The 15,218-nt window shown below is 32.3% G+C and overlaps 1 protein-coding gene across 1 annotated transcript in view; it reads right to left on the reverse strand.

Annotated features, from left to right (window-relative positions):
- Positions 1-519: 519 nt before the first annotated feature.
- Positions 520-15,218, reverse strand: part of LOC105367297 (uncharacterized) — a 47,656-nt gene continuing 32,957 nt past the window's right edge. Inside the window, 4 exon segments of the mRNA XM_011505992.1 lie at positions 520-740; positions 1,463-1,809; positions 11,203-11,388; positions 12,130-12,569. Of these exon segments, the coding sequence (XP_011504294.1) occupies positions 689-740; positions 1,463-1,809; positions 11,203-11,388; positions 12,130-12,569 (1,025 nt within the window). The 3' untranslated portion in view covers positions 520-688.

A 15,218-nucleotide genomic window follows, 5' to 3' on the forward strand; every position in this document is an offset into this window, starting at 1 on the left:
AGAAGTAATTCATTAGTTTTTTTAGTGTATTATTTTGTAATAATAATTATCGCCAACTATTAATAAATTATAAAAATAATATCAATAAATAAGATGAGTATACAAACTTCACATACATAGAATCTGAATAATTTACACAATACTTTAATATATATATATATATTTATATTATTATAAATATATTTATATATATTTATATATTATTCCATTTTTCCATTTAAATTGAGTTATAAACTACACTTATAAAATAAATATAACTATAAAATGTTATAAATTATATCTGAATTTACAATGTTTACATACAAAGTAAAATAAAAATTAGTAATAATTTACAAAGAGTAAAAGAAAATTACTTATATATCGAAGTTTTTAACAATATATAAAAGATATATAATATTATATATGTATTCAACTTATAAAATACTATGCCAGCCGTTTTCGCTAATTTTAAAAGAGGCAAATGTTGGTATAATTTTTATCTTAGAATGTTTATAATAATGCTAAATGTATTCTATGAAATTCTTTGTTATAAGTACATTATTTCATGCAGGGCGGCCAAAGGATGATGAAAGATTTTAGAACGAAGATAAACGTAAGGCAAAGAAAAATAAATTCGTAGGGTTTATGTAGCATACTTTAGTTCTGAATTCATAAATTTGTAGGGATTGGTCGACGGACCTCACTACTGTCAACCTATTTTTATCCATCGATCGATTGAATACTCCAGTGCTGCCAGCCATCTACACATAAAATTGTATTTTTTTTAATGTTATTATTTCAAGTACTTGCAATGATTTTAAATGGACAAATGGAATAAAATTTAAAACAGTTTGTATTTCTCGTATAAAATTAATTAGAAACATTAAATAAAGTATGTTATTATAATACGCTGATACGTTTGTTTTTTATTATTTGAGAGTTAAAACTTGATTTTAAGAAAGTGAATTCTATTTTGTTTGAATGCATAGAAAATTTAATTGTCTTTTTAGGATTTTGGTATGTTTGTAATAACTTATTCATGATCATCTAGTGAATTATTATAATTATAATAATTAACATGCAAAATGAATTATTTATTGCATGTTTCATTTTTCCAGTTTCACTTTTTGAAAATAATACTATGTAATTACTAAAACCCAATGATAATATTTCTTGAAATGAAAGTATTTATCACATGGTCTACTGCAATTTAGCATTAACGAAATTTTTAAAAATCATTACTTATAAAATTACAATGTATAAATTTTAAGTATTTTATAATATATAGAATACATAATATTTTTTCTAATTTTTTCTAGCTTTTCTAATTTTATGAATTTTACATTGATCGATTATACAAGTGTTTTTCAAAGCGTACAAATCGCATTTGTAAATTGTAAAAAAAGGATAAATTGAGTTAGAAAGACTGAAGGGGGAACAGAGGGAGAAAATGAAAGAGGATGAGAAACCTGAAATACAGTACCGTTTTTTGTCCATTTCGGAGTCTGTGGCAAATTTATAGGTCCTTTGGGTTGGATCAGGCGGTTGGAGCTCGAAAACGTGTTTCCTGCCTCCAGAATTTGGCACGCTCCCGTGGACCTTAAAGCCATGAAGAAAAGCTACTCCAAAGGCACGTCCAGCGTTTATGTCATCATAGAAGTATAGAGCGGCATCCTTGAGGATACAGTACCTTCTAGACCAACCCGTTGGTGACGATGTTCGTCGTACCCGTTTGTGTTGTTTGTTTAAATACCCGAAACAATCTGGCCGTTGTATCATACTCGGTGATAGCTGCTGCAGTCTCAATGAGCAGTCGAACCACGTGTTCGCCTGCAATTTAAAGTATTTTTAAATGTTTTTAACTATTTTAAAAAAATTTTTAAATTATATTTTTTAAGTATACAATATTATTTTTTATATTTATCTATAATTACAAAATAAAATCTCTTAATTTCATTATTTTGTAATATATATGTTCATCTAATTTTTAAATAGTTCTATTATTATAATTAAAGTTTTATTATTGTAATGACATAAATGCTATATTATAATATTTAATTTGTTATCTGCATGCCTTATTATCTTAATCTAGTCAGCTTAATTTATTTAATTAGAAATTTTATTTCTAGTTTTAAAAGATCCAGTCACGTTTCTTTCAAAATGATTCTTTTCTGTCCATCTTGTAACTATGTCTTTAAATATCCATAATCAATTCTTAGTAATATTATTTTGTACAGTGAAATATTTAAACAATATGTAGCTAAATTTCATAAATAATATACCTAAATGCAAATTTAATAGTTTATAAATAAAACAATTTTGATTTTTTAATACTAATATTATTATTCATTTCTAATTTATTATTTGTGCAACAATTGAAATATCTATTTTTAATGAAAATAATGAAAATCTTTAAATTATTTTTAAAACTAATTTTGGATGCTATCTATTCTATTTATAGAAACCATTATTTATTTTATAGTATTTATATATCTTCTTTATTTTATTTATTTTATTCATTTTTAAATCTTTTATAAATGATTCTGTATACGATTTTATATTGTTACAATACATTATCATAAAATTAATAATAAATTAATGATAATGAATATAAATATCAATTATAAAAAGGATTATTTAATATAAACGCTATTATTTTTAAGTACAAATATATTTTTGCAATAAAATATGTAAAATGGTCTGATTATACCAAAACTGCATAACATTATTTGATCGTCTATATTACTTTCAAATAATAATAATTTTTATTTAAGTAATAATTTTATAAGCTATTTTTATAAAACAAATAATAAAATAACTGAGAATTTATTCTGAAAGCCATTAAAAATGTTTGTAATTGTTCGGAATTGATGCAGTCCCATGAATTTCAAACAAAAGAAAGGTCATACGCGCTGTCCGGCGTACAGCATGTGCGCCTAGACTGGCCCACACGTGCGGACTGGGACGCATACTTGAGGAACGTTTACAAACAAATCCCGGAAAGTACGAGCAAGTTTACGACTCGACATATAATGTACTGTAAGATCACCCAAGGGTATTACTCCTACTTTTCTCTCGTCGAACATTCTCGAAGGTTCTAGATTTTTCCTTCGACGCCTCGTGTAAGAATTAGTCCAACAACGACGATGCCTTATTGCCAGCTAAGTGAGCCGCCGAGTGGCTATATAAGGGACGCACGTGGCGCGCCTCTACCTCTTGCTGAAGATACCTCTTGCAGAAGATACCTCTTGCTGAAAATCATCTCTTGCCGTACCACCATCGCTCAACTGCGCTTGCGGCTAACATCTTGCCGTGACCCGACCGCAGTGAACCGACCATAGTGAACCGATCTAACCATCTACCAGTAAAAGCCATGACACACGGGTCTCGATCTGCCCTCAGCAGGACCGCCATGGAACGGTCGGTATTTTCAGCAGAGCCGCCACGGAACGATAGCATACATACGCTCTCTCGAATTGATCCTTCGACATCGTACAGGCCCGCTAGCAGAACCAGGGCACACTTACGCACTCTCGAACTAACCACTCGACATCGTACAGGCCCTGAACAGCTGACGCAAGAGTCACTGGGGTTCACACACATTGTCAAAGAAGGATAACAACAGATCGACTAATAGACTATATAAATACAGATTATTAAATCCTTCACGAATTAGAAATCTTACCATTAATTGCTTTTACCTGTGACTAGATTCTTCTACTGTCCCCTTACATAATTAAAGACACAATTGATTACTTAATGCATTCCATTAAACATCTTACATCATATCAAGTATAGTTATTCATACTTCAAACATACTTGATTCAACTACCATCTTCTCATGCTACCTCACAAGCATGATTGATTGACTACATCAGCATTACCTCAATTTCAAGATACTTAGTCATATCCATGGAAGCTACAATAATCAAGAATACAAGAACACACCCTCATTACTTCAATAGAATTATCTCTCTCTTCACAACAGTGCAATATTATTATAATCTTTTACAAATAATAAACATTGTTTTTGCTAAATACATAATATTTTTCAGCCTTATCACTTATTATTTCCATTGAAGTTATCCTGCCAAGAGACTAATCCACTGAACTATTGAATTGGTAGTTCGAGCCATAAACTAACCCTTTAAAATCGAACAGTAATATATAATATATTACTTGTTTTATTGAATTTAATTATTTAAATTAATTTATGGGATTATTTGATGATATTCTTTTTATTGAATTGTACTTTCATATTCAAATAGTTAATTTATAAGTTTTGTTATATATGAATTTATCATTATTATGAAAAAATAAATGCTAATGTTTTTCGACTAGCCTTGTTATTCAATGACAACTTTTTAAAATCATTTTCTTTATAAATATTTTTTATTGTTTTTATTTATATGGTGATTATTATTTGGAAAATTATTTATTTAATTGTATTGCTTTTTTTTGTTGATTTTGAAAATTAATGTTAATATTGAAAATTATATAAAATTACTTTTTCTTTTATTAAATCGGAAAATTACTATTTTATAATTTTATGTATTATACACAAAATTTGAAAACATTGAATTCTATATTTTTAAGGTGTTGAACTATCTAAATAATTTTTATCATCCAAGTCACTTAAAATTTTAAAAATGAAAATGAAATAAATACTTTTATTTTATTTAATTATTTTATCTTATATATTTTAACACTATTTTACTGTATACAAATATGTGAATAAGATGGATGTTTTTAAAATATTCTCTTAGAATATATATGGATTTATTAAATGAATGGATAATTACATTTTAAATCCGCATTCGCATGTCGGCGATATATCGTAATAACAATAAATGATGATAAGTAGTTTGCTGGTGATGCCAGACTATGTCGTCGCCCTCAATGCGGTCTGACTAGAGTCAAGTTGCGGAAGCAAGGCCAGCAATAGATAATAAATAATGTAAACAAATAAGTATACCTTGCACGGATTCCCGTAGACAGACGTGTAGAACTTTAAACTGTTATAACTTGTACTATTTCACTTTGGCTTACTCAACAAGACTGATTTGCTTCGTCGTCTTTTGCTCCTTATATATGATTTCGTAAATTTAGAATTTGTCATTTTTGGAAATTCTGGGAAATTCCCGGAAAGCAAGCTTTAGTAGGTTCGAGAATTTTCCTTAGTCGCTATGCGGATAAGTTATAAGGATTTTTTAGGTAAAGGCTTTAACGTTTATCGACATTTTTTGTAGCAAATAATTCAAATATTGTGAATTATAATTAATTTAAATTTCATAGAATAAAACTTTATTGTTGGATGGTCAATCCTGAACATTCCGCTCACCATCAGCATTGTAGTTGATGATTTCCGTCATTCTCTAGGATAGGTAGGACCGCCAGTTTGTGAATTGCTCTGACTATCGTGTTGGGGGAACTCTTTACTGTGACGACTCTAGTTAGGCCGTCTGCGCCTGGATGGATTTCAATGACTCTGGCGAGTGGCAACTTGTTGTTGCAAGTAATGTGTTGACCACTGTAACCAGAGTTGTTTATAAACTTCAGCGAGTTATTTCTGAAATTGACAAATCCTTTAGAGATCGTTTCCCATTGAGAGTAGTCGTTCAAGAAGGTCTTAGCTGTCTGTTATTGTTCTTGGGAGCCTTGTGAACAGTTTGTAGGATGCTTCTGAAAAATGTCGGAATGCCGCGCTAAATCCGTCTCTCAAAATTTTACTTCTCTCTGTCTAGAGTTTTATTACTAAAGTAACTGGCATAGTCAACACCTGCGTTTGATAACGGTTTGACGGTTTACTCGAGACAGCGGTAATTGGCCCGTTAAATGTTGAGCATGGATTCCCTTTCTGTCATGCACATGTAATGCATCGTAGTGTGTGAGACTATTAAATTTCATAGAATAAAACTTTATTGTTGGATGGTCAATCCTGAACATTCCGCTCACCATCAGCATTGTAGTTGATGATTTCCGTCATTCTCTAGGATAGGTAGGACCGCCAGTTTGTGAATTGCTCTGACTATCGTGTTGGGGGAACTCTTTACTGTGACGACTCTAGTTAGGCCGTCTGCGCCTGGATGGATTTCAATGACTCTGGCGAGTGGCAACTTGTTGTTGCAAGTAATGTGTTGACCACTGTAACCAGAGTTGTTTATAAACTTCAGCGAGTTATTTCTGAAATTGACAAATCCTTTAGAGATCGTTTCCCATTGAGAGTAGTCGTTCAAGAAGGTCTTAGCTGTCTGTTATTGTTCTTGGGAGCCTTGTGAACAGTTTGTAGGATGCTTCTGAAAAATGTCGGAATGCCGCGCTAAATCCGTCTCTCAAAATTTTACTTCTCTCTGTCTAGAGTTTTATTACTAAAGTAACTGGCATAGTCAACACCTGCGTTTGATAACGGTTTGACGGTTTACTCGAGACAGCGGTAATTGGCCCGTTAAATGTTGAGCATGGATTCCCTTTCTGTCATGCACATGTAATGCATCGTAGTGTGTGAGACTATATTGAAGGTCGTCCGCCAAGATCCAATATGGCTGTCGTTTGTGCCAAGGTATGTAGGTGACCAAGGTGAGTTGAATATAAGCTATTAAAGGATTTGTTACTTATTGTCACGGCAGAGTTGACGTGTGCCTTCAGTAGTATGACATATGAATTCAGAATTCTTCTTACACTTGGATAATTCTTTAGGAAACGGTTCTCAAATAATTGCAAGCGAGTTCCGATGACGTAAAAAATACAACATGCTATCCTTGTACATGTTGTTTTCGTCCCTTATAGCCCCTTTGAGTTATTCTTCCAATACCTTTATCTGCTGTACTCTTGTTGAATACTTCCACAGAGGTGAATTCGTGTTTTCTTCAAGGAGGATTTGCTGAGAAGGCTTGAATCTCAGTTATTGGTAATGTGGCGAGGATCCATTCAAGGTGTTGTTGAAAGGGTGAGTGCATCTTCTTGAAGACTCCATTGTAATTAATTTTATATTGTACAATTAGCAATACAATTTACACTTCTTGCTTTCTGACGGCTTGATGGCGGTGAGGGCAGCACTATGAATTAACTGCCATTTTTCTTACTGGGAAACCGCCCACCATGCAGCGGCTCAGCAGTGCGTTTTCGATCGTAGTGCGGCGTGTTCTCACCTCCAAGAATCATGACATGTCTGCCATGCGTGATGGATGGCACAGCCAGGGACAACCTTTCTTCCTAGTCTTCCGCCAGTAGCTTTAGTGTCCTGATTGCTATTAACGAAGCAGATCTTGTGTCTCGGCTACATTAGTCAAATGATTGATACCTCCTTGTGGTTGTCAATCCAATGGATTCCTTGTAGGACCTAGTTGTCGTCATGATCTTGTATCTGCAAATGGCGATGTCGGTGGATCACGATTACCACGTCTGACATTTTCTTCTGTCTTTTGAGATTGGCACCAATGTACTTGATGTCATTAATACGTTTGCATTATTTCTTCAGTTGAAGACTGATAACCTACAATTGCTTGGGTTGGGCTCTTGTACTGTTCGTTATGTAGTGGTGTATGATGCCGCCCAAAGCATCTGTTGCAATTTCTGTGGGTGGTGCACTTGTAAGTGTAGTCGGGCGCTAAGCCAGTTGGACCATAGTCGTGCTCTTCCTTGAAACGTTTACTCTCCGTGACTGACAATTGCTTGAATCTGGGTTATGCAGTCACTGAATGCTGTTGCTGGCAATATGTGCATATGATAGTCCTTTGGTGTCCTGGTTGGACTTAGAAAGTCGTTGCAATAACTGATTGATACGTTCTCACTGATCCTTTTGTGGATGATTGTATCTGGGTACGGCTTCCCATTGAAGCAACTCGTTTTTTATTTTTTTGTAACGCTCTCACTCTTGTCATTATAAATGTTCTTTAATTGTTCGAACTTAGGTTTGGTGTTGGATTCCCCTAGTGATTCTTGTACGCTGAGTGAGTCTGCGTTAGTTGATGGACAGTTATGTAGTCTCACGAGTTGCTATCCAGTTATAATTGTTGCAGCCCCTTTAGTGGTCATTTGCGTAACGAATGAGGTATTCTAGTGATTCAGCCTCATCTTCTACTCGTGATGTGTTGGTATAGAGTAGGTCCTGGTGGGATTGGCCGTACAATCACGAATTCTGATACCTTTCGGCTCTCAGCTCTTGGCTCTCGGCTCCTGGCTCTCGGCTCTTGGTGGTGTTTGAACTGATTCCCTTACCTCCCAACGCAGCTTGTCGAGTGCGGCTTGTACGCGATTCTAGCTTCCGAGTTCTTCTATTTTCCAATTACAAGGATGATTATTGTTGAGGAAGTTATAGATGAACCCTTGTTACTCTTTGGTGATTTGAACGTGGCGTTAGTGGGCACTTCGTTTGGAGGTAGGAGGTTGTAAAGCTTTCAGCACTTCTTCGAGTAGTGACACGTGGGAAAGCTGTGACTGCGTCGTGCTCGTAGGCACAAGGGACTTCTACTATAGGTTAGGTTCAACACGGTATGGAATTGAAGGGGCGACGCAGGCTTCTCGCATCGCGCGGACTAAAACCTCCATGGGCCCGTACTGGTTGCTGAAGATACCGTGTGGAGGAACGAGAGTCGTAGACGATGCTGATTTACTTTGTTACTTGCGAGGTGACTGATTAGGCTTGGTTCAGATCCAGTTGAGCCTTCCCCCTTTATTGGTGCATTCAACATGAATAAGTGGGTGAGTGAATGACTGAATGACTGAGAATGTGAGCTGCTCAGTTACTGAGTAACTGAGCCCTCCGCAATTATTGCGCATTCTTTGTAAAGTATTCGTGATGTAGCAAGGCTGCTGACCATGATTCATCTAACTAGGCTTGTTCCTTATTAAATGCCTTGTGAAGCTCGTCAACTCCATTTCGTGCGACTTAGAAGGTTTTAATGGTGATATTTTAGATAAATGACACATTCTTCCATGTGTTAATACCGAGGTAATCCATTAGCTCCACTATCTGGCTCGAAGGACCAAACGGTTCGAATTCCAGCCACCAGAATGGTCCGCAGACCAAGGTGGTTGGATTAGACTGTACCGCCGGTTTAATGGGGGGGGGGGTGATAATGCATCAATTCAGCGTAAATACATTTGGTTTTAGTGACTTTTATTTAAGGCTATGTTACATTAGCAGTTCTTGTTACCGATCGTTATGAGAATTATTGAGCTTGTCGTGAATTTAACAGTTGGCAATAACTGTAGAACGTCGTCCGAGTGCGCAAGGTGAAAGTGGTCTTTTCGTACTATAGGTGCTTTATTGTATCAGCGAAACGAAAGCAGGAACTGTCGGCGCTTTAATTGTACTAGCGAAACATAACAGTAATTAGAGGAGCTAAACTCTATCTGTCGGCGCTTTAATATACTAACGAAACGTAACAAGAGCTGTCGGCGCTTTAATGTACTAGCGAAACGTAACAGTAGCTGTTGGCGTTTTAATGTACTAGCGAAACGTAACAGTAATTACCGATGCAAAAGTCGCAAGAGACGCGTGGCCATGGGCACTTTCATTGACGATATGAATTGTGGGGACTATCTGGTCAATGTCGGTGGCCTCTTCCGCATTCTGATAAGAATCAAGTTGCAAAGGTCTGACCGATAATGTCGGCGATATGTCGTAATAACAATAAATGATGATAAGTAGTTTGCTGGTGATGCCAGACTATGTCGTCGCCCTCAATGCGGTCTGACTAGAGTCAAGTTGCGGAAGCAAGGCCAGCAATAGATAATAAATAATGTAAACAAATAAGTATACCTTGCACGGATTCCCGTAGACAGACGTGTAGAACTTTAAACTGTTATAACTTGTACTATTTCACTTTGGCTTACTCAACAAGACTGATTTGCTTCGTCGTCTTTTGCTCCTTATATATGATTTCGTAAATTTAGAATTTGTCATTTTTGGAAATTCTGGGAAATTCCCGGAAAGCAAGCTTTAGTAGGTTCGAGAATTTTCCTTTGTCGCTATGCGGATAAGTTATAAGGATTTTTTAGGTAAAGGCTTTAACGTTTATCGACATTTTTTGTAGCAAATAATTCAAATATTGTGAATTATAATTAATTAAAATTTAATGGAATTATATATTAAACAAAGCAATAGATTCTCATTGCTGGATGCTTCAATCCTGAACATTTATATATAATATTTTTTTGAGTTTAGTTGATATCAATGCTGATAATTTCAAAATATTATAAAGAAAAAACTACGTTTTCTTTTATACAAGTATTATATGTTAACAAGATATATATAAAAATAGAGATACATTTAAAGTTATGAAAATTTTTTATATATATTATCAATAGAATTTGATTAAATAAATTCTTCTAGTATAATTTAATAAATAATATATTTAGATAAATTTAATAATTGTCATAGAAAAGAAATAATTATTGTAAGATTTTATTACTCTTTTTATTTTTATTATTCTCAATTAATCATATTTTTTACATGTAAATTTTTTACATTCTTTTAAAAATACACATCAAATATTTTTAAACTATTTTAAACTATTCAATTTTCAATATAAATTCAAGTTAAATATTGATAACTTATGTATAAATATTTATTTTTGTAACTGTTTTATGAACATTTCAGCATACCTTTCCAAATAAATAGAATATTTATATACAAAAATTAATTTTAATTATCGAACCAATTATATTTATTTTTTAAACGAAAAATTTTTGTATCATGAATTATACAATATTATTTATTAATATTCTCTATACATTCATTATAAGATATTTAGTAAAAATTTTGTATATAAAATCGTTTATAGTGATATCGAAATTTACTTTATTATAATATTCCAGTAGAATATAATATATATACATATATACGAAATAATTAATTTAAAAATTAATTTTCATATAGTGTGTTGCACACTACAATACATTTTATTGATTCAAATCCGACTTTGTAAATGTGGTATTTTCTCTTACCGAATGTCAATTTAAGTATTGAATGTACAAAACATTTTTTTCTTACAATTTGTTACATTTATTTTTATTCAAAACTAGTATAAAGATAGTCATGTTTTAGATAAATATATTCCTTTATTAAATAAGAACATTAATTTTACAAATAAGAAAGTAGCAATCATCACTCACTTGAATACATTTCTGTTTATTTTAATAATATTAATTTAATGTTAATTTAGTAAAATTACCAATTTATAAAACATGTATATAGTAACGGGTATTAATCATAATTACCTTATTATTTCTTTCTACAGCTTCCCTTATGATCGAGCTCCATTGCATTACGATTTCATCTGTATCGGCTGCAAGATGTATGGTAGGAGCACCGTGCTTCTTGATGACAAAACTGTGCGGTCGCAATTCATGCGTCAGCTCTACATCATATTTAAGCAGCATCACTGCACCCATTGGCTGTGAATTCTGGAAATAGTCATTTCTTTATACATCACTACGTTTAAGTATCTTACTTAACTTTAATATGTCTTGATACAGTAACTATTATGTTTTTGTAAGCGTACAATTGATATATATATAGAATAAAATTAATAGATTTTATACTACCATATAAAATACTTAAGGTAACTAAAAGTATAACATGAAAAGAAAATTGAAATTTCATGAAATAAATATTTATATAAGTAATAAATAGACAATATATAAATTTACATTTATATTTACTAATTTCTTTTTATTATTTCTAATTTGTATTTATTAAATTGTTAAGTAGTTCGTAATCTAGGCACAATTTACAATAAATTGGGGATTTAAAATTTTAAAATAAAGAAACAGTTAAAATAAACCATTTCTACTGACATAAAATGTTAAAAATAAAATGGATAAATCAAAATATCGTCTCAATTTACAAAGTTGTTTCTCATTCTCTCTTTCTCTGTCTGTCTCACTGTCTCTAACGATTTATCTTGAAATATTGTAATAAATCTTAAATTAATTAATTACCATTGACTATTATGATATTGATTATTATAAAATTTTACCAATTGATATTGTTAAGATAAAAAAATTGTGAAAATGATTAGAGGAAAATTTGGTATCTTCATTGCTTATGAATAATTTAATTATAGTGATTACTTTACATAGAATTTCATACTAATTTCACAATCAAGTTGATTCTATATTAAGATAAAGCGCAATTGAATATACCGTGTTAGACTTGTAGTAATAAAGGCAATTGTCAGGACGTAGGGCAAACCAGCGACGCACCCACTTGTCCTGTAAAGCTGACGACGAGGATATGACGGATCTTGTCTTTTTCCATAAGTATCCTGAGTACAGTGCCGGTTCCTGCTTTGCTTCTTTATGCCCTTCTTTGCCTACTTGAGGTGCCAGAACGTTATAGGTTCTAGCAACCTCTAGTTCCAGCACATCCGAACCAGAGTGTGCGAGCTTCACCACTTCCGAATGCGTTGCCTCCATTACGCTTTTGCCATTCACTGACATTACAATATCGCCTATTTCTAGGCCTGAACTTTCTGCTGGTGTATCCGGTTCAATCGCTGACACGACAACTGGCTTAGAACCGTGGATGCGGAAGCCAAATTCACCACCGGTCTCACGCTTCACTATCACTCTTTTGTCGCTCTCTGAAAATTTTCATTAAAAATTGAAATGCAGATAATTTACTAGAACTAAACGAAATCAGTCTATATTTATACTAAATTTCTATATTTATATTAACCTAGCTATAAAGAAATTTTATACCGTATTATTTATATGTTATAATTTTTTCAATCAAATCAAGTTCTATGAAATTTGTATTCTTATTATAATTTAATTTAGATCAATTAGTCCAAATCTATAATTATACAATTCTTTAATGTCATCTACATAAAAATATAAATAATGATATAGAGAAGAAATATTTTTAAAATATCAATAATTACTTACGTATTTATTACATGGTAAATATATGATTAATTCAACTTTTTTTTTAATTTTCTAAAGTAATTTAATTAAATAGGAATTAAAGGAATTAATTCAAAAGTATTGTAAAAATTACCTCTTCATGAAATTAAGTTACAATAATAGATTAACAGTTGAATAATAAATTATTTTTATTCTTATTAATCTAGAGATAAGAGATAAACTTGTATTCCATGCTTGTTTGTAATGTTTTGTTGGAAATCAAATATCTAAATTATTTATGTAAAATTAATTATAATTTTAAATATATTTTTATATAAATATCTGTATTTATTTTGTTTTTAGTTGTATTGACAGTATGTATAAATTACAATATTAGATAATATTTTAAATAAAAATAATATAAAAACTATATCAATATATATATATATATATATATATATACTTTTGTAAAATATGGATTGAAATATTAGTATGCCACGTAGTTTACTTTAATCTATTATAATTTTATAAATTTCATAATAATTTTACAAAAAATAAAAATTATATTATTACTTTATTATTTACTATGTATATATTTTAATAGGTTATTGAAATTTCATATTTACATTATATTAATTCTTAGAAATAACAGTTTTCGAAAAGTTTAAAATAATTTTTATCAGTATAATTTACAAATGTATGATGCGTATGAGCGATAATTTATAAATCATAATTTATAAAGAATAATCGATAAAAAGAATAATATTCCTACGAAAGAATAATATTTGAATATAAAATTACATAAAACTACAAGAAAAAATTATTTTTCAATCAAATTGTGATATGAATAAAATATAGATATCAATATCTGTTCACCACATTAGCAATAACTGAGATTCAGGCCTTCTCAGCAAATCTTCCATGGAAAAAACACAGCTCGACTCAACAAGAGTACATAACTCGACAAGAGTGCAGCAGATAAAGGTATTGGAAGAATAACTCAAAGGGGCTATAAGGGACGAAAACAACATGTACAAGGATAGCATGTTGTATTTGTTACGTCATCGAGACTCGCTCGCAATCATTCGAGAACCCTCTCCCAAGGAATTATACAAGTCTAGGAAGAATGATGAATTCATTTTTGGCATACGACAGACGTCAATTCTGACGTCAAAAAGCAGACGTCAATTCTGCTACACCAATAAGTAATAAATCCTTTAATAGATTATACTCAACTCACCCTGGCATACAAACGACAGCCATATTGGATCTTAGCGGATGACCTTCAATATAGTCTCACACTCTACGATGCATTACATGTGCATGACAGAAATGCAATCCATGCTCAATATTTAACGCTCGCCACGCACCGAGGCGCACTGTACTTTTAACATCCACTCAGTCGCCACACACCTGGCTCACGGTGTTTTTACTATCTACTCAGTTATCAATTATAGCTCACTGTAATTCTACTACTCGCTCACTCATCTGTTATTATTAACCAGTGTACTTTCAATCTATCTAGTATCAGTTATCACTGACGACTACGAAACTTAGCCGCAAGTCTGACAATCGACCTACAATATATGCGTGCATTATTAACAGAATCTGCAACAACAAGTTAGTAATTTAACAGTGAAGCCATCAAAATTTGTAATCAATAAAGTCCGTCAGCCTAGAAGTCATTCAGCATGCCGTGTCGGTAGTTCATAAGGTACATTCGTTTTATTATTTCTACAAGCTAGTTATCCACGCTCGAATCACGTTTCATATAAAGCCAGCCAAGAAAGGTGAAGCAATACGCTTTCTCAGGCCGATCCGTTTCCAATCCGTTTAATTACATTATCAGGGACAGACAACAGTTTTCAAATAGTCGACTATAACTCCATTTTATCAAGTCCTTCCATACCTGAAGGCATTTATCGTTCTTGCGTGTGACTAGTTCTCTAATACTCCCATGGTCGATTTACGTAAGAACCACCATAGAGACTACAGTATTTTCTCCCTTTAAGTATGTTTACTCGTCCTACTAACCACTATTAATTACGATTACCATCTTTGCATGCTCATTGATGAGTATGGTCAACCAATCATGCTGATCCTTAAACATCAGCATAAACCCAACTTAAAATCAACGACATCGTCACCACTTCGAAGAAGCATCCTCACAATATCAATAGAATAATTCCATTTCTCTTACATTAAACAATCAGAAAACTGCAATATTATATTTATTATTAAAACAGAATAAACGATGTCTTAATTCAAGAATATACATAATCCATGTCTACAGCTCTTCTACTTGTGCTTTTTTCTATTAATCGCTACGGCGGGAGACTAATCTACTGAAATATTGAATTGGCAATTCGAGCCACAAAACAAACCCC

The sequence above is a fragment of the Ceratosolen solmsi genome, unplaced genomic scaffold (assembly GCF_000503995.2).
Source record: "Ceratosolen solmsi marchali unplaced genomic scaffold, CerSol_1.0 scaffold10, whole genome shotgun sequence".
NCBI classification, from domain to species: Eukaryota; Metazoa; Arthropoda; class Insecta; order Hymenoptera; family Agaonidae; genus Ceratosolen; species Ceratosolen solmsi.